The sequence below is a fragment of the Caloenas nicobarica genome, chromosome 15 (genome assembly GCF_036013445.1).
Source record: "Caloenas nicobarica isolate bCalNic1 chromosome 15, bCalNic1.hap1, whole genome shotgun sequence".
In the NCBI taxonomy this organism is placed as follows: Eukaryota; Metazoa; Chordata; class Aves; order Columbiformes; family Columbidae; genus Caloenas; species Caloenas nicobarica.
In genome coordinates this window covers 13,745,027-13,766,162 of record NC_088259.1, presented here as the reverse complement: position 1 = coordinate 13,766,162, position 21,136 = coordinate 13,745,027, and the positions used below count along the sequence as shown (strand labels likewise).

General features: G+C 44.6%; 1 protein-coding gene across 1 annotated transcript in view; it reads right to left on the bottom strand.

Annotated features, from left to right (window-relative positions):
- BMP7 (bone morphogenetic protein 7) overlaps positions 1–18,003 on the bottom strand; it is a 44,201-nt gene extending 26,198 nt beyond the window's left edge. The window contains exon 1 of the mRNA XM_065645530.1: positions 17,490–18,003. Coding sequence (XP_065501602.1) covers positions 17,490–18,003 — 514 coding nt within the window. The remainder of the gene's footprint in view (positions 1–17,489) is intronic.
- Positions 18,004–21,136: the final 3,133 nt, after the last annotated feature.

Genomic DNA, 21,136 nt, shown 5'->3' with positions numbered 1-21,136 from the left:
GTGGTCTCCGGAGCTGAAAGAGCCTACTGGGCTCAGCAGGATTCCCAACTGAGCAAGAAGTGCAAGGTCAGTCCTTATATTTTTCTGAGGAAAAGGGGGAGTACAATAAAGATTGCAATAATGTCATGCCGGGCCATGGCACGTGTTTCCCTCCTCATTGTGCCTGACGGCAAGAGTTACAGGGCCAGCGGCAGTAAATTTAGAATGGCAAAAATCTGGGAAAGCGAAGTTCTGTGATTGGTTTTCATTTGCTTCATCCTCTCGGCTACAAGACTTACATGCTGACATCAACAGCAGTTAAAGAAATATCTGAAGAAATAGTTAAAGAATATAAATCGGCAGTCCTGTAAATGGAGTAGAGCAAATATTCTGGGTTGCGCGACGGGACTATTTTTTTTTTTTAAGGGCGATAAAACCAGTGTTTGGCGGGCTTTTTTACAGTGGATAGTTGCAGCTCTCCAACTCATCTAAACGCTACTGCAGATTTTTTGAGAAACCTAAGGAAAAACAAATGCACCCTTGATTTTGGTCTGCGAGTTAAGCTTACCAGAAAAATCGTCTGTGGTTTTTCTATAACTCATTGATGCATCCCATTGCCAGGGACTGCCGCCATCCTGCAACTTCTCTAAAAACGCAGTCTGTCCTTCAGCCATAGGGATGGGACTCTCAGGCACTCGGGGACGTCTGGGCTCCTCTGCTGAAGCCCGGTCCTGATGGTCTCGTCCCCGTCTGCCCTTCGCTGCTCTGAGCCACGGCAGCGCTCAGCAGCAGAGAACCTGCACCCAACGCTCATGTGCCCGCTTTACAGACAGGTAAAGGGAGGTGAAGGTGATATTTCTCGTGTGGTAAATTCAGTGTGTGGCAGGGCAAAGTCCTGCCTTGTCCACAGGCGGAAAGAAGGACTAATGCATTAATTTCAGATGAGATGAAAAGCAGGTTCCATAGACCCCAATCCCCAACTCCAGAGGTTAGGAACAGGGAGGGTTGAAGCTCTTTAGCACTCACTCTGCAAAGTGATCTGGGAGTAAGCATTTTTGCTTAAAAATGAGAAAGAAAAAAAGAAAAGAAAAAAAGAAAAGCCCTCTGGAGTTAATATTCTTCCTTTAGCCATCACTTCATTTTTTCAGCTTTCAGCATGAAGGTGGTGTTGCCAGCAAGACCACCTAGCCACAAACCCAGCAGGGAGCTTCCAAAATTCTTCTGAACACTGACTCCTTGTTATAAATTGAAAAGTGGTAATAGCAACAGTGCATATCACATCTGTGCCAGCTTCAGGCCTGGGAAGCAGCACTCTCCCTACTGCTGAACACAACTTGGAAAGATCCTTTCAGTCCACACATGTATCAGCATTAGCTATTTCTTTGTCAACAAATCCCTTAATACATACCCTTTCTATCATGTACAGATGTCCAAAAAATAATGGAATACTGTACTACAAGATTAAACACTTTAATGTCAGCATATGTGTTGCATGACTCCGAACAATGGTATCATTGTGCGTGTACAAACAGTGGGTTGGGGGAAGATGGGTTTAATTATCTCCGAAGCAGCAGCAAGTTCTTCCTGACTAAGTTGAACTTCAGCTAGCAAGGACGGCTCAGGGCAGAAATTGGTTATTTCTCTAACAAAATGCCTGAGCCCTTTCTGATGTTCTTGCAGTATTAGGGTTAGTGTTGTGCCCGCCACAGGCAGGGCTTCGGGGAGGGATGTGGAGCCACCTGTGTCCCCGGGAGCCGAGACACCATGGAACGTGGCGGGGATGAGCGGATGCTGCACGTCACCACATCCTCTCAGCCCATGTGTCACCCAGGAGACTTCTTAGTTAAAATTCCTTAGGGTGGTAGATGGCAAAGGGGAAACAGAATCATCGGAAGGGAAAGGACAGAGAGAAGCACGTGTGCTGTCTTCTGCCCTTGGAGACACGGCCCTGCCGGGGTTTCGTCACAGGCACCTGAAGGCAATGCTGGATGGTAAAACTATTTCTCCTTAAAGACCATCCATGAAATATCTGAGTGGGTTATCCACAGATAATCCATTTTCTCTTCCGAGTGTGCCCTGATTGGTACCAGCTTACGCTGTGGTTTCTCTGCTGAAATCAGAGCCAGACTAGATGAAAGGTATCGTGAAAAATTTACACGTGGGACTGTTTCGTGAACGCGAAACTCTCCTAATGGTAAACAGACCGACCGTGGTGTGAATCCTGATGGTGAGTTTGCAGTGTCTGTATGTGTATCTGGGGAAAGCAAAGTTAAGTAAGCAGGGAAGAGTTGTGTTTGTTCAGAATACCTTATTCACAGCCTTAGCACGTGCGACACGGCAGCACATGGTGCTGCAATCCAGCTGCAGCTGCTGTAACGCACCGAGGATTGCTGCAGGATTCAGGGGGTGTGAGGGAATGGAGAAATGGGGCAGTGACAAGGGGAAGAAATAAATGGAACTGAAGTTTCTCGTTTAGATAGGCTCCCTCTGTTTCTACCTTCATCTTCCAGGAATTCAGCATTAGGAAATCTCCCGCAGGGTCTCCCTCATCAGCCTCTCAAGTCTTGTTTCTCTTCCCCCCTCACTGGGAAGGGGGGACCCAAGACACTGCTGACCTGGGGATTTGCCCCCAGCAGCCTTCCCTTCGCCAGCACTTTGGGGCTGGTGGTTTTTTCTGGGGAGAGAAAGAGCCAAGCTGGGGACTGTGGGGATGCTGCAAAACGTGGCTCCTCCTATGTCCTCCCAACCGGCCAGAATTGTGGCCATCACAAAACATCTCAAGCTCTTGTGTGATCACTGGGAGTGGGTTAACCGAGGCTGGTATTTACCCTCAACAGATTGGGACTGTCGCTTCTCTCTGGGTATGTGAAAGGTGGGGATGCACCTGGACAGCAGCTCGGAGCCAGGGACTCCTGCAGCTCCCTAAGGCAACCTTAGCTCTTCTCTACACCCTCCTCTAGAAACATCCCTGTAGTCAAACTGAGCAGGGAGCAAAATGACAGGTAGAAACTCATCATTGCTGCTGCGTTCTTTTCTTTGTCTGCACCGTGATGCATAGCATGGAATAACGCAGGCTAAGAGCAGAGGTGCGCTGCTGTCTAGTACATCCCCTACACCCTCCGGATGCAGCTGTGGGAAGTACATGAAGATGCAGGAATACATTTTTCTTTTCCCTCTTTTTAACAGAGATGACTGCTGCATTACACTGTGCTCTCTCTTTGTCATTTGTGTGACAGCCAGGCTGCTTTCCTGGTGCTGTGAAACTGGAGTTGTATCTGCTGAGGGCAACTTTACGAGGAAGCTGTGCCAGCCTTAGGTGTGAACTCCAAGTCACACGCTTGGTCAGTGCATCCAAGGGTCAAGGAGATAGTGGCAGCCTGGGGAGGAGGAACCGCAAATGAGGGTCAGATGGTGGCAGCCACAGCACAGAACAGGGTGGCACTGGTCTAGAGGAGAAAGCAGGGTGATGGGTGTCTCAAGGAGGAGGAGGTTGCAGAGGGAGAAAAGTTAGTGACAACATGGTTCACTGAGGAAAATAATCCCCCAGTCCAACCAGCAGACAAACGGGGCTCAAGGTCCTTCCTGTAACCTGCTCTGAGGCTGGAGGCCTCTCAAGAAATTGCTGATGCAAAAACCAGCAGTCTGCCCTGTCTGCTTGTACACACAGCCCTCAACTCATGGGAACAATTCCCCAGGCCCAAGGAAGGAGAGACAAGTGGCTGAACAGATCTGACCAGAAATAATGTGCATTCAGCCAGCGAAGATAAAAGGCAGTACGAGCAACTACTACAGGGAAACCTAAAATGGGCTATTTGGGATGAAACGCAAAATTTGGAATAAAAAGATCCAGGTCATTCTTGAAAGATTCCCAGTGTGAAACAGTTCTTCAGCTTGGACCAAACCTCCCATCAGGTAGAAGGCAAGGAAGTTTTCCTGAAATGTAGTTTCCCTGCTCCTACGCCGAGGTCTGTACAACAGGAGGAAGCTGGGAGCCTGCAGCACAGGTACCTTGATCTGCAAGAAGGTGTGTGCAGAGGACATGCAAAGAATAAACAAATTGTGGTATAGTAACTCTTTGATGCGATGATTTGATCATGCAGAGATGCGACAGCATCAAATTATACTCTTACATTCCAGTAACTACATTGAGGCAAATTAAAAAGGCTTCAAATATATTTGATAAGTTAGATACTGTCCATAATAAATAGCCTGAGTCAGTAATCTTGGGAAGGTCACTGCCCAAGCATCTCTGACGTGTTTATACAAAACAGACAGAAATGGTTAAACATACCACTAGTGCCCTGGAGCGTGTTCATCTGCGTTTGCAAGGCTGGACACCTCTGCCTTTCACCAGGCCAGCGAGAGAGAATATTGACTACTAACTTAGTTTCAGGTTTTTTCCAAATCTTGCTTCCAGAGCATGAAAAACTTTATTATAAAGTTGTGCTCATAAACCGATGCTTTTCAAGCTTATATGCTGCTAATTATCTTCCACTACATGATGTTTTTCAAGTTGCCACGTGTTCCTTATTGCTATTCGTGTATTATGATGTAGCATAAAGTTACTTAAAACAGCAAAAGATTCAACAACAGTTGTAAAACTGATATAAAAAGAAGGACTGGATTCCGGACTGGTACAGCTGGTTTAAGGTATTTTGGAAGTAAATGAAATCAAATGAGAATTTATAATCCTTCCTGAGGTCTGGATTCCATCAGACTAAACTCATTAGGCATTAAGGTGCAGGTGCAGCTAAATAAAGGATTGTTCTGCTTTCCTTAATACCATAGATTCACATCTTGAGTTCAAAATAAAAGTCTTTTAAAAACACATGTATATACTGTGCATCTACTGGCAACACTTGAAAGAGAAAGTTCAGCTGATGGAATCTTCAAATGCCTTGTTTTTGTCAAAAGAATGTGCCCATTTCTGCACCAGCCATGCTAAGGGACACAAGTGAACAAGTGACTGCACGGTCACCTCTGAAGGCTTATTCATTTGCATTAGCCTTCCTTTCATCTACTGAACAGCTGCCCAACCAAATAACATAAATCTAATTAATCCTTTTTTAATATTGTATTGCCACAACAATACGAGTGTCCCCAAAAATACTCCAGAGTGTGGGTCTCCACCTGCACAGGCGCTTTGGGCGGAGTCACAGGTGTGGGAATCGAGCCTTTTTTGTGGTAAAAGGAAAATAAGTCAAGAACCAGTTTTCCAGGTTTTAAACCGTATGACTTGCTAGATTTCTCAGCTGAAATCCCAGATCCTGGTTTTGTTGAGAAAGTAGTTTGCGGGGTATTACAAAATAGCCAGTCGATATCAGACATGCGGCCACCAGATAAGAATCTCAGACTTCGACTGTAATCAGCAAAATTTCAACTTGGAATGTCCACACTCCGAGCTGTGCCATAAGCCTGCAATCAGCTGGACCTTTTGGGCTTGTCTATGCAATATCAAACATCTGCACCTCTCTTGGTCAGATTAGGGGGGAGCAAACTCCTCTGGGGAAAGGTCCATCTGCCCTAGCGGGGAAATCCCTGCGAGAGCAGAGCTCGTCTTGCATCCTTACTGCTACAGCTATTGCAGGTTCTTCAGGTGTTCCATATGTGGGAGATCCAGTGATATTAACACAGTTTATAAACCAGGATTATTAGATAGAAATACGGTGCTTGGAGGAATGGGAGGAAATATTTTGGAAAATAATGATTAGAGAATTTGAATTACTGCTTAGAAATATACTCCAGTGTGCCCTTCCTCATGAAAGTGGGACTTTGTGACCTATTTCACATTTTTCCTTGAGATCATCATGTTTCCTCTGTGCTGCCAAGAGAGCTGAGATCAGGAGAGCACTGAGCACGGTCCCCAGGGTTGGGGACACGGGGACAGGAGAAGAGCTCCTTGCCCAGAAATGATCCTCGCTGCCCTTTTCCCTGTGATGGCTCTTGCAGCTTATGCGTATGATCTTTTCGCTTTCTAGGAATGTTCGCCGTGCATCACATTTATTGAGAAACAGGCAAGGGACTGCTTATTTTTTAATAACTTGGTATACGGGCCTGAGGACTGTCAATATTAAAGATCCTTAGGTTGACGATATCCACATATTTCTGCTGGTAGATGTCAAACGCTAGTGTCTTAAAGTGACGGCAAATTTAAACTGTTATTCCAGAAATGTCCTCAGGAAGACATATATATATATATATATATATATATATATATATACACACATATATATCTCTGCATGTATAAAGTGTGTGCACGTACGTGTCTGTCCTCTTTATAATTTAAATGTGGGTGGCCCAGGTGTAACAGCATCTGAAGGTTAGGAGAAGATTTCTTTTTAGTTTAATTCCCCCACGCAATCCCTATTATACAAGAGGGATATTGTTGTTGTTTTGGTACAAGCCACGGATGACACCAGCAGCCCCATCCCCACATACCACCCTGCAGCCCGTGGACCACATGCCTGGATTCCCGACACGGAGCCTCTCGCCAGGGTTGGGCCATCCCGGCCTCCTGAGTCAGCCCCTAACAACAGCATTTTCTGTTTTCTTTGGGCTTTTGCGTGTCTTCAAACGCAATTTTGCAATCGCAGTTCTGGGGTAAAAGCTGGGCTGTTGTAATATGCCCTCTTGTCCTCACATCGGTTTGGTATGAATGGAGGGAACGCGGTTCACATCCTGTTGCGTGCAATTGTTAAAAATAGCAGTTTGTTAAAAATGAGAGTACGGTGTTTATGAAAGTCTCTCTCAAGGAGCAAGAACACAGATCGTTCTTCTCCAGCTCGGGCTCTTGCCTGCAAGTCACTCATCGCTTGTGGAACTACAACTCCAATATGGGGAGGAAAGACTTTGGGCACGTTAGACACACTGACTTAGATTTTTCCTCTACTCTGTAACACTTGCAGTGGAACAGCTCTCATCTCGCAGTTGTGGACTAATGAGCAAAATGACAGTTACTGTTTTCTAAAAAAATATCTGGGGTTTGCTTGAACGTGCTTCTGCATCATTCTGGATTCTTGCACGTATTTCTGTATTCCCTGCGTCAGGTTTCAATGTAGCGTAACGGTCAGAGATTTCTGTGGATGTGGACTCTAACACTGTTGTAATTTGATTATAATGCATGCCACCGAGTTGCAGGAACTATTATATTCAGTGGTCAAAGTTGTGTTCACACCAGTAAGAGATGTTTTATACCACACGCCTGATTTGCTGCTCCTTTCCACCTGTCTCAGAAGACAAATGATTCATCACACAGTGCTGAAATATCTTCATCTTCTGATTTGGGCTGAGATTTAAAAGAATCGTTACTCAAAAGCTTCTTTTTGAGTTGAAAAGAAAGATCTGTGCTGAATGATTCTTTTTCAGCTCTTCTGCAGTTTATTACAAGTATATTTGTGTAATTAAGGGGCCCAGTAGTGATGTTGTTAAAATACAAGTGGGCACATTTATTGTTTCCTCCAAAAGGAAACAACCAATCTCCAACAGTTCTGGTTTTTCCCTGCCTCAACTGAACACTTACTGCTTTATGTAGCTAGCAGATTGTGAGGCTAAAGTTACTTCTTTTTTTCTCTATTTCTTTTTGTTTAGAAGAAAAAAAAAATCCCCTCCTTTCTCTTAACAAATGCTGGATTTTTCAAGGATATGGTCAGAAAGGGGACCTTAAACTCAGCATGATGTTTATAGTGCCACACAAGCTTCAGGAAAAGTGATGTGCAGCACTCTTTATTAACATCTAAAAAGTCCCTGTGGGATTATAATGACTGCACAGTAATAAACAAATAAAAGTAGCAAGATTAAAATGTTCAGAATATTTTTAGTGATAGAAGCACTAAGTTTTAACCTAGAGAAGCAGCTTGCTAGCACTGAGCATGTGGGTAGAACAGATACAACTAGGAACTCAATCCCGTTAGTGGTGAATTATTATCACTCGTGGCATTATAGATACTTGGCTGATGTAAGTAAATCATTAAAGTATCGATACAAAAGTATTTGAACAGTACTAAATTGTAAGCTTCAGAATTTCTAAATTACAGTAATTTTTAATCTTCCATTTAAAAGAAAAACCTGAACTTGCTTTCCCTTGGGGTGCCGAAGGACTCACTGAAGTCTCTGGGCATTTCAGACCCCGCCAGCCCTGCCCCTAATCCTGACTCTGTAAGGAACTGTCTCTCCGTCGGAATTATAACTCCCAACTACCGATGCTGTATTATTTTATGAGCATTTTTTAGTAGCTCTCCCAGGGTTCTTCTGGTCTCTTTTAAGAAGTTTTACTGCCACTGTGCTGTGGGCAGAACGATGGGTAAAACCAGCGGACCCAGGCGGCCCCACCGGTGCCACCACCACGAGGTGACTGAAGGATTTCGCCCAGTGGCTCTAATTACAGAGTCAAAGCTCCACCTGATTTACAGCCCTCAAAACGTGGCCCAGACACTGTGCCAGCTCCTCCGATGGTGTCACTTGCGGCGACTTCGCCGCCGGGGCGGCCCCGTGCCACCAGCGGGTTTGCGGGGAGGTGGCACTGGGACCGGCATCGCGCTGGGAGGCCGCGGCAGAACGAGCGGAAACCTTTTGCTCATCGCGCGCAACAGAAAAAACTTTTTTAACCGATGGCCTACGAGATGACCAGCCTGATCAGCGCAATGCTGTTGCCTCCTCATAAGGAACCTAAGAAGGCGCTTGCCCGTTTTAATTGTTATTTAAAGGGAAGCGGTGCCTTCTCCCCCCCGCCTCCCTTCTTTCTCTCCCTCCCTTTTTTTTTTGTTTTTTAAAGGAAGGTAGCTTTTAAGGGCTTGCCATGAAGATCTAAGTTAAAGGATTTTCTCTACTCCAAAGCCTGCATAATTTCCCAGGCCAGGTGGACCCGATAGCACTGACTGCATGCTGAAAAATCTCATCCCCGCCCTTCAGGCACGTTAATTGTAGGCCTTTCCAGATACGCTGGATAAACACTGTCAAAATGAACCTGAGAGGGTTGTCGTTGTTGGTTTAGTCCTTAAATAATTATGAGTTTGTCTGTCTAATTACAACATAATCTTGTTTAAACTTGGACGGCTATTTGCAGTACCTTTTAAACGAGGCAGAATCAGAAACAGTGAAAAGCTGAAAATTTACAATTCTTCTACTTTAAGGCAAGGAAAAAAGATTTTTTTACTCCTGTGAAGTTTAATTCAACCTGACAACAAAAGAGTCTAACTTGGAAGCTACTGTGGTAGGATAAAGATGACAAAGAAATAGCGTGTGACCGCCGAGATGCAACAGAAACTTAATACTCTACGGATAAAATTTTTCAAACAGTTTAGAAATAGTTTAAGGTAATTTACGGGAAGCCTTGAGTGACAAAGCACATTACGTGAAGTGCCTTTCCCTCACTAGGCACTTTCTAAATTCTTTCTCTTTCATTTCTTTACTCTCAGGAGACTTTTAAATCCAGTGAACCAAAACAACACTTTGTTTGTTGGTATAGCGCAGGGCTGGCACAGATGGCAGACACTGCACCTGTTCCAATAAAACAGGAAAATGGAGAGATAAACCATAGCGCTCATTAAGAGGAATCTACTGAAACATGAACAACTTGTATTTTGAACATCTTCCAGGAATAAAAGGAGAAATACATAAACAGACCTTGTTTTCACCATCATCAGTTTAAAATAAATTCATTTAAAGGGAATTTCACGTTTTTTTCATGTACAAAGACAGTACATACCACTAAAGAAACTACGATTATGCTTTCATTTCTTTAAGAAAGCAAATTACTTTATCTAGCTACTCCTATTATTTTAAAGAAAAAATCTGTTGGCAGTTTTAATTGAATCAGTTAATCCCTCTATTCCTTAGTTGTGGCAGTTTCTTCTACTTTTACATTTTCTCATGCTGAGTAATAGCACATTCTTACAATCTGTTTCATAGTGATCAGAATAGCAACATAAACAAAAGTCCTTCTGCATATCTATTAACAAATAACTAAAATTGTGGGAGGTGGGGGAACCATAGAACTGTTTGGACAGTTAGGAACAAAATTCACCGCAAAATAGTTTTCTCTATGCAGAAGGAATATGCTATGTAATACCCGATAGATTATTAAAAAATCTTAAATGAGAAGAAACATTAAATAACAGCTACTCAAAGGATAAATTTCGTCCAATATTCGCCTTGATCATCAGTGGCTGTGCTGCTCAATATCCCATATATCTCCCTCTATTTCTCTCACACATACACACACAAGCATTAATACAAAACGTCATGAAAATTCCTAAGTATCATTTAATGCTGGCAGCCCTGCACTGTAAAGTCATTTATATAAAACTGTGGTTGGCAGCTCTCACTCTTCCATGGGAACAAATTAACATTGGCATTCCAAACACAGGAAAGTAAGGAAATTAGAAACACAGTTTATATTTGGCCAGTGCTTTGAAATACTGTACCATGCTACTGATGTCAATTAATGAAAAGCAGAATTTTGCGGAGAGGGTCTGGGTTTGAAACACATTAACACACGTTAAACATGTTTGCACAGGAACTGGATTGTAAGTATCTTGGTTCCAAAACAATAAAGCAATTACACTAAAACTTGTAGTCTAAAAGTTGCCATTAATTCAATCCATTCAATCTGGATCACTAAAGGATTTTCACTGAGTTCAAGATGTAGTCGACACAAATGTTTAAAAGAATGTGCAAGGCATGGTATTGTGGGGCAACCCAAGACCCTCTCACATTACCTGCTGTAAATCAGGTAAATTTATCTATAAAAAATAGAATTGTACAACATATACCCCCAAAAAAGGAGGCATCGGCAAAGTTTGTAGCTTTCATCAACAAAATAAGGATTTCCCAAAGAGGTATTAGAATTAGGATCGGTTCAAACTTTTCTACCTGCAAGCTTTCTCTTAGCAAAGATGTTTACTGACAAAATCTTAAACACTGCTGGTTTTCACATGTACACAAAAAATAAATGTAGATGGCAGTTTATCTCCTGGCACGAGGCCACTGACTTCAGTGGAATTACTCCAGCACGGAATTTGGCCCGGCAGTCTTTACAACACACTGTTTGTTTGTACTGTGATTCAGATATTTTGATACCAGGAATCTTTCATCACCGAAGTTTCTCCATATGAAATATGTCTTGTATTAAGAAATATCAGTTTCACATTTTTGTTAAGCATTATTTGTTAAATTCTGTTTGTTGCAAAGATGGGAATTCAGCTGTAGTTTAACAACCAGGATTGGGCTAATAATGATAAGCAGTGACTAATAGGAGCTAGTTCATGTTTTGATTTTTTGCAGCAAAGGAAGACTCCCTCAAAAACAATTTCAAGATTAGGAGAGAAAACTGTTTGAAGCTCTAGCAGAAACTACTGCAGGCTCATTATTTCAACATGGGGGCATTTCTGTGGCCCAATTCTGTTCTCAATTGTGCTAGTGTAAATCAACAGGGAGTTTATGGGAATTACTTTGGACATACAGTTCGTATAAATGAGACCATAGGGGCAGCTTCAGTAGAAATTTGACAATTTACACCGATGAAGACCTAGCCAAGAATTTTCTGTCAGGTTTCCATTTTCCAAACATATGCGTGTGCAGGACTTTATCCACGTGATTAGTCCTCGGGAGTAGTCCCGTTTACTTCAAACAGTTGTAGGCTGAAAGTCTTCATCCTGGTACTAATTTAAACAGTTCACTCATTTCTTTAGAAGTCCCTTCCCTTTCAAAAAGACATGCATACATATAATAGCATATTTTATTTTTATATATGTTAAAAAAAAAAAAATATATATATATATATAGTAAATTCAAGTCAGTGCTTTGATGCAGGCCCCAGAGAGGAGGACTGTACCACTGGAAAGGGCTTCAAATATCGTGGTTTCTTAATTTTGTGTATCAACAGGTAGGCTGTTTATCTGGCATGCTATCAAAGTTTGCTTACTTGTGCTCTTGTTCAGATGAATTCAACCATCATTGCAACTTCTCACTGGTATTCATCCAGTTAGAACAATTTAGAGGCATAAAACGAAATGTGTTATCATTTTAACCACAGATTAACAGTTTCCATATAAATATTAGCATTTCCTCGCTTGGTTCAAGGATAGAAGCCATAATGGCACCAACAGTATATTTGATTTAAACTAATTAAAAACAGAGGCTCTTGCAATTTAATATATTGATTTTACCAGTGGGACTTAAATCTTTTATAATAAGTGTACACAGCTGCACCACTCACCCACCGCCACTTTTAAACCTAATCCCTGCATTCCTCCTGACAATAACATGACAGGATCCACACATCCCAGTATTAGCCTTAACCCCGGTGACACTGCCAGAATGTATTAAACTAAAACATCGCAGTGTTCTATTTAAAAGGAGCCTGTCAACAGCTCCGACTAGGCTTTTAATAGTTATAATCTTTTTTTTTTTAATTAATGTTTCCAACCACTTGGGGAACCTTCTCTCACGCATCTTGCCCCCTCCCCCTACCCAGAAATGCGTTTCGAGCTTATTTACAGAGGAAAAACTAATGCCTGGTGTCACGCTGCCTGCCCAGAGCCCATTAAATCTCCTTTGCCAAAGGGGGACGGGGGACGCACACGCACAGCAGCCGAGCCCGGGTGGGTGCAGGTCCTGCACGCTTCACTGGTGCCCAACTCCTGCATCACAAGATCTGGCCATCAAGGCTTGTCTCCTTCAAAGCACTTCACAAGCCGCTGTGTTTTGGCTTTTAAACTACAGTTCCCGGAGGGGGCTTCACCTCCCCAGGACAGCCTGTGCGGGAACGGAGGAAAAACCAAAAACCCGGCTTCTGGGAGAAACCCGCTGCCGAGGCGCACGAGCGGACGGGGACAATTTCCGTGTCCCTTGTCTTTGCACGAGGACGTGTGTCCTCAGCCGACTGCTCCGTCCTCTGCCACCGCCGCACCCAGACGGCGGCGGTAAATAGTTCCTGTTCTGTTCTGCCATTTTGCGTCTGAAAATTAGAAAACCAATGAGTTTCTCTCCAGAATAGGTCTCTCTAGAATGGGTGCATTGAAAGAACACCTGCCGGTTACTGGCTGCACGGTCAGTGTGCTTTATACCTTTAGTTTGCTGCAAGCCTTCTACCTTGGCTGATTTTATACCACTAAGTGTTGCATATATCCATACCGTCCCAAATAATTACGGGAGGTACCTGTCCAGGCTTGAGAGCTTCTAACAGTGCTAGGTGGAGGGGGGGAAAAAAAAAAAGCCGAGGGCTTGGCCTAATGTATGGACAAACCATGTGATCGTGACCAGGCATCCAGGGCGAACATTTAATCTGCTTTGTTTCAAGTGGGAAATATGTGAAGATCAAATAAGTTCAAATCCAGGTCAAATATCCTTGAAAATCTTTGATTTATATAAGCAGGAAAATGAGGTTTAAAAGAAGCGATTATGAAAGGGTTACTAAAAACACAGCTGTACGCGCACTCTTATATCTGAGGCTCTCCAAAGAAAAACTGTGTGACATCTATATTAACCTTTGGCTGTACACCAATGACGGCCTGTAGTGAGCTGGAATGCAAGGCAGCCCCTTCCAAATTTTAACACAAGCCAGGTTACAGCTGCAAATGCCTGCAGCCCGTGCTCACTTTATAAAGTATTCCCCGAAGGAAATTTTTTAACTGTTATAGAATCTTTTTCTAATACCCTACAGTGTTAAAGCCTGTTATTAAAGGGCAAGGAGATGGTTCTCTATGCCAAACACTTGTCAACAAAAAGGATAGCCAGATGGTATGAAATAAAAGGAAACTTCGGGGCTCTTCAGCTTCTTGATATACATTAACAAAAGCCACTTTCATGTGCTCCTTCCAAGGATGACTAATTTCCCTCCCCCCCTTATTTTTTGCCAGTATTAAACAATGTTGTTCATTTTATAATCAATCACGAGACAAATTAACAAATTGCATATCACTTGTGCCGACTCTTTTAAAAATATTCTAAGCAAGTCTGTTTACCAAGGCAAGATCACCCACATAAGCACAACTCAATTATTTTTAGAAGAGAGGGTCTAAGTAATTTAGAGGATGTTTACTCCGTAGTTGCCGTTTATAAACTTGAAATTAAACTTGTGCAAAAAATGCTTTGTGTTTTTTCAGCTCCTAAAATGGATCGGTTTGTAAACTGTACTTGGACAGGATCCGAAACTAAATTCCAAATACTGAAATCATAGTAATAAATTTTATAAAATTAGCCAGTAATCAACTGACTTAGACCACTGTGGCTAAATGCTCTTTTAATTTACATGTAACTTCATTCTTGACACAAATCCATTCCCCATCCATCTTAGCACAGGTGTAAGCCAAGAGAAAATGTAGCCTGTGAATTAACTGGTTATAAATCTAAATCTAATTAATTGCCAAGATTTTACAGTAACATTACATGCTTAGTACAAAGCTCCCTGCAACATAACCCTGAAATAGAGCACCTGTATTCTGGTTCCTCCCTACCAATATCCAGTATAAATTCCCCGGAAAAAATAAACACAGTATCTCCATAGAAATCAATTGGGGGCGGGAGGGTGCTGTTAGTTTGGGGGCTTTTTTTAATATGTAGCCCAGTAAATCTTGCAACGTAACTCTTTAATTTTTTAAAATATTTTTTTTACTCTAAAGTTGTACAATGAGATTCTTGAAGAATATGAATAAAGCAAAAAAAGTGGGTTTGTAGATTAGCATTTGGAAGCTTGGAATAGCATGTTTTATTTATTGAAATTTAAAAGTAGTATTTCTTTACTCACTTTTACTTCCTCCAATCTAAGACGAACCTGTATTATGTGGTGACACTTCCTCATTGTGATGGCTCTAGTATAGTAATAAAAGCCTACCTGTGAAATGTAATGCTCGCAGAGTATCTCTTACAAAACTAGGACACAGTTTACTACAGTCTGCATTTAGCAATTCAGCTCTGCCTTAAAAGGGATCATTGTCAAAAGTCTCCAAAAAAAATCAGTTCTACAATAGATCTTTTAAGTTTCCCTGAATGTCATAGAAAACTGTACATATAAAAGCAGGTGTTGTATTTGACCATATACGGGAGTGAGTGGCTGGTCTAATTCACTAAAACGTCCATAAACAAGCCTGTCTTTGTCCTATAAAGATGAAAGACCGATGACTATAATGGGATGAAAGGTGTGCACAGCGATGAAGAAAGCTATTATAGATCTATGTCCTTTTTAAACTTGTCCTGGCATGCACTGTTGACAAGGGAACAAAACAGTACAGATAAACCTCCGAAATGTGCCCTGCTGGTAATAATTCCACCTGTCCTTAAAACGATCGGATTTTGCCTGCGCTCTTACTACTCACTGACCACACTGACAGCAATTAAATAAAATGATAATTAAGTATACTGCATAAAGAACACCTGTGGATTTCTAAACCAACTACAAAACCCAGCAGGTCAAAATTAACTAATATATCCACTATAGTCATCGCATAGCATTGGGATGTTGATTATTGATTACGTAGTTTATACAGGTAAAACCTGCTCTATAAAAAGTTCTCACGTAGACACAGACATATCCAAAATGTCGTGTGTATTTCACAGTTTGTGGATTGATTTCACTCCTTTGTACTCAAAATAATCAGGAACCCGAACATGTAAAACTTCCATGGGCTGCAAAGGTGACTTTTCCTTACATGGGAAGCGCAGGATGGGAGCGCTGCAGCTTCACTGCTCAAAGTCACGCAGCAAACAGACCCGAGGAGCAGAGCTGCCTCCCCAGGGCTAAACTCCCTCCCATTAGGTACTTACATGTTTGGTAAAGGCTCTCTCCTCTCTACCGAAATGGAAACAGAAGTGTGAATTTCGCTATCGTTATTTCAACATCCTTTGTCTTCTGTTCGGGACTCTCTCCCTGCACTCTGGCTGTACACGGTGCAGGACCCAAGAACCACAGAGAACAATGTTAGCAAGATCACTCTTATCTCTAAAGTCAAATATTTGACCGCCATTGGTACTTTTGGCTGCTCAAATATTTGATTTTAAATGTATCATTTGCTGATCAGCTTAAGTACCTAGCAGCAATTAGACAAACACTGTAATTCCAAATGGAAAGCACCAGCGCTCTCAAAGAGCGCAGCCCCCAGGCCAGATTGTAATTCAGAGCTTCCCACTGTGCAGCTGATGGTAGTTAATAAGGAGGTGCAGCTCATGCAAACTGGAGATCTCCCACGGCGTCCCGTGTCTCCCTATCGTGCAAGAATTGTGCCGGGATGGCTACCGTGTCTAATAATTATTAACGTGTGTCACAGAGCCTTTACAGCTACTGATCTTTTTCAGTTAGTTAAAGTGCTGGGATTAGAGATGTGGTGATTTAGGTGGTGATTTAATCTTTGTTGCCTCTGAAGCTCCAGACAGTGGAAGCGTCCAGAACAGTGACATCCATAAAGGTGTTAATGGATTTACTGGTGATGGGGGGTGTCTGTAATCCCTGGCCAGTTACGTGCCAGAGGTGGGCTCCTCTTGCTCTTTGCACGTCCCTTTGTTTGGGACAAAGTTTGAGTTGATCTTGTTTCGGAAATACTATTCAGATTCTGTCTTGAACTCGTAGGCACCCAATGTGTACGTGTGGTGGTTTCGGAGCTGCACATGACGAGGTCTAAAAATGGATAGAGTGAACCAGGTCTATAATTACATATTTAAAATAGAACGCTCATCCCGACAATGTTTGACTCAAATCCGGCCAAGTCAGTCTGCACGGGTGTGCAATCTACAGCAAGCAAACAGAAATCAGATCGGGCCGTGGCATCCAATTAGAGAGGCCTAGTGAGCCGCATACAAAGCATGCCAACTTTTTGTATCATTTGCATAAACCCATCCACATGTGCTCGTGAAAAGAGGCGAGTTAGCTGCGGAAACTGGGGTCAACAGAAAAAGCTGCAGGGGTAAATAAGGATTTACTGTGGAATCCCTCCCAAGCCATTAGGAAAACGTGTGAGCCGCTCGGCCCCTTCGGAACCATCCATCTCGGCAGCCCTGGTAGCTCTGCATCCTGCACGAGCGCCGGCCCGGTGCTGGGAGCCGTGCTGGCCCGTGGTCCTGCCTGGGTTTTGTGTCTTCCTTGGCGGTGCAGGATGCAGAACAGAGCTGCTAATCATCCCGTTCAACTCCTACCTGCAAATCCAATTTCTGAGGTGCAGCAAATAACTATCAAAGGGAGAAGACGACAAAGAACTTAGCGTGTCAGGGTGAACGCGGCAAGAGCTTGTGGCTGTCCAAATGCTGCGATGGAAAGTCAGAGCCCTCTCCAGGTTGCTGCCATTTAATTACCGCCTCGCAAAGCAGCCACCTTTCCAAGGGCCGCTACCTGCCCTTCCTCGCCCAAGTGGGCTGCCAACCATCCGACCGGCTGCAGAAACAGCTCCGTACCGGGGCCACCTGTGCCACCGGCCCCTGCCCTCCCGTTGGTGGCCAGGACCCTTGCTCCAGCCTCCCCCTGGCACGGTCCCCTGCCCAGTCATCCCGGCTCCAGCCCCGGGGCCTCGCCGATGGCGGGCACTCACCCAAGTTGACGAAGCTCATGACCATGTCAGCTTCGGTGAGGAAGTTGCTATCCTGCAGGCTGGCCAGGGGTGGCCCCTGGGTGCTGAAGATGGGCTTGTAGGGGTAGGAGAAGCCCTCGCCCTCCTCAGCGGCGGCCCCCGCCGCCCCCTCCTCCACGGACATGGCATTGTAAAGGTCCAGCATGAACATGGGGGCCGAGTTGTGCTTGCCGTGGAGGTGGGGCCGCGGGCGGTGCGGCAGGCCGAGGATGGAGAGGATCTCCCGCTGCATCTCGCGGCGCTCGGGGCCGCGCAGCCGCCGGTGGATGAAGCTGGAGTGCACCTCGTTGTCCACCGTGAAGTCGGCGAGGACGCAGCGCAGCCAGAGGGCGGGGGCGGCGGCGCCCAGCACCAGGAGCCAGGAGGCGGGCTGCCCGCGCCCCGCCGCCGGCATCGCGGCGCGGCGGCGGCGGCTGCGGAGGGGCGGCGCGGGGGGCGCGGGGCTGCCCCGCCGCGGGACGCGCCCCAGCAGCATGCGCGGAGCGGCGCGGAGGGACGGCGCGGCCCCGCGCTCACGGCGCCGGCCGGCAGCCCCCGCGGAGGCGCCGCAGCCCGCTCATGGCGCGGCGGGGGCTGCGCGGCGGCCCCGGCCCATGGACGGAGCGCAGGCGGCGGCGGCCCGAGGCGCTGCTTCCCCCGGCGGCGGGAGCGGAGCGCTCTGCCCGCGCCCCGCACGCCGCGGCGGAGCCGTGTGAGCAGTGCTGCTCGGCGGAGAGGCAGCGGGAGGTTGTGGCTGGTGGGAGGAGCAGGCTGGAAAACCCGAGCGCTCTCGCTCGCCCGCTCCAAACCGCTTGGGAGAGAAAAGTCCGTGTGAGCGCCTAGAGGAGGAACATCTGATCAGGTTGCTTTTCAGGATGTTTGTGGAGGCTGCTGGCTCGGGAGAGAGGGTGAGCCGGTCCCAAGTGCTTAAATTAACGTGGACGTAATTAAGGAGAAGACACCCCAGCAGGCAGGGTGGTTTATGTAGAAGGAAAGGGCCCAAACTCGCGGAGAGTTTATAGATGCAAGTAGATCGTCTGTCTGCACAAACATGCATACACGGGCATGCTTTTTCCTTCCCGTCCACCCCTTTTTTTTCTTTTTTTTTTTAAGAAGCACATCTGGGGAGACACTGTCCAGGACAAGCCCAACAGCAGTGCATGATTTAAAATGTGATGGTTCTATATTCACGCACGTAGGCATGTACGTCTGTGTGCACAGAGCCCCAGGTCACTTTTTCCAACCAGCAGCGGGGAGAGTTAATGGAGAAGCGTTAAAAATCCGAGGGGAGAGTTATCATAGGAGAGTCATAAAACCAGCAAAGTTTACTTGGATCAGAACCATCAACCTGTGCACACGGGTGGTTTATGCCATTACATTATCTTGCTCTCTCGCCTTCCCCTTTCTTTCTGCTGTCTGGCACACGCCTTTGTGGAATACTGTCTGGAGATGGATTGTCTGCTTTTTAAAGCAGCAACTCTTTTTTTTTTTTTTTTTTTTTTTTTAGCAGCTCAGTGGGTGTAACATCCACAGTAATGGAGCCCCAGCCCTGATTAGTCCAGGTAGATGTCTACTGCAACAGTAAATAATAATAGTCTCGGATAACAAATGTAAACTACTGCTTCCCAAATCTTACTTGTAAAGCAAGGAGGAGGCAGGATGGAAGGGTTTATCTGAGTCACTGAATCCAGCCCGAGGTAATTTCAGAAACCACATATATGTGTGTGTATATATATATATATATGTGTGTGTGTGCACACTAAGTTTATGCCGACATTAAGATTCATTCCCTAGGCAAAGGAGGAAGAATAGGGGCAAGGGAAAAAGAAGGTCAGTGTTGGTTTTTTTAACAATTGTTCATCTGATGTTTTCAGACGAGCAATATCCAGTAGTATCCAACACCAGATCCTGCATCTGTTCTAGAAAATAATATTAAGCACTTCTTCTAGCTCTTTAATATCCTTATGTGAACAGCAGGTAACTAGTAAAAAAAGCTGCATGGGAAACATGTTGAGTGATTTAGTGTGTATGCATGTGCACCTCTTAATAACAGGGAAACTGAGGCATGACATTGAAATGACTCACAGAGCTATTGAAATAGTGGTGGAACCAGCATTAAACTCCTAGCTCAGTCCTAACACATGTTTAAGAAAGGCTCAAGCTCTGGGAGGATGGTGAGGGGAGAGAGGCTGTGAAGCCACATCCACCTTAGGTAACATGAGAGCACTTGCTAAATTTGCTGGTGCTAATGGGGGTGCTCAAATGCCGCCCCTGTACCTGCCTTCCCGTTGCCCCACGCTAGTTGCATTTTGGATGTCAGGTTAAGATCAAACTCTCCAGCATCTTTTGTATTTACTGAGGAGCAGCATGAAACTGCTCTTAACCAGGCAGGTATTTGCCTGAGTTTCTCTCTTGCCAGGGGTGTGGTTTCTAGATCAATTTAAGCTGATCTAAAGCCAGGCTCCTCCTGAGAATGATGTTTTTTTCTCATCCCACCCCAGCCTGGACCTTCAGCTGTGCAAACCCACCCCTCTCCAATGCCGCTACTAACATCCACACGCAGGTCAGGAAGCTGATTCTGTTTTTAAAAGCAATATTTTTTTTAACCATTTATGTATTTGTTTGTGCCGAATTCATTTTCTGCTGGATCAGCTCCTTGCTCTGACTGACTCCATATTGTGCTGGAACTAGGGAGGCCACAGGAATGCACAGCTGGGGGCAAGGAGAGGGTGGCTGGGCTGGGCTGGGCTGCCTTAGGTTGGCTTAAACTGGTGGTGGAAGGGCAGACATGATTCAGTATCCCTCTGCTCTCTCTTTCAGCTGCAGATAGCTTGATTCCACTTTTGTTCCTTCTAGGCAGTTGTTTTTTGCCTGAGTTTTGAGTGTTGGTCTTTCACCAGGCAGCAGCAGGGCAAGGAGACTTGGACAGTGAGATTAAAAAACTCAGTGAGGGTGGAAGAGTGGACTGGAGAGCAGGTGTCTCTGCTGCCTCCTGAATTACTTAAACCTGAATTGCTTGTAGCTCGCGTTTGGAAACTGACTAAATTTCAGGTCAGTGTCATGCTGTTGAGTGACATCAATTTTTGAGAGAAAGAAAAGAAAAAGATAGTTTGGGAAGTTTGGATCCTGACTCATTAACACCTTAGGTAACGACTGTTGAAGCTGTGTCATTGACGAAGCAGCAGAGGAAGAAAAGTAAACCTTGAAACTTCCTGATTTGACAGATTCCTTGGAAAAGTGATGTTTAAATCTATTTCCTTCTTGTTTGTTTGTTTAAGTTATCTGGGTTTGGTCAAATTTAGATACATTCTGATTTAGTGCGGGATATGGTCTTTAAAGAGGGATTAATGCTGCAACTGTACCCTCTTCATAGGAACAGCTGAGAGAGTTTAATCTTTTGTAGTAATATTTCCCATGATCTGATTGCACCAGGTACAGCATTAAATAAATGCGTGGTAGTTTGCCGTGGTGGTACTGCTTGCATGTATTCTTAGAACAGCATAACAACACCACGGTGGGAGTGTGCTATGGGAAAGGCAATCTGTTAAAGAATAATTTTTTGAATGTGAAGTCCTCAGCTCTTGACTCCGGCTTGCCTTGGGACACAACAAAGAGCGGCATTTATTCTG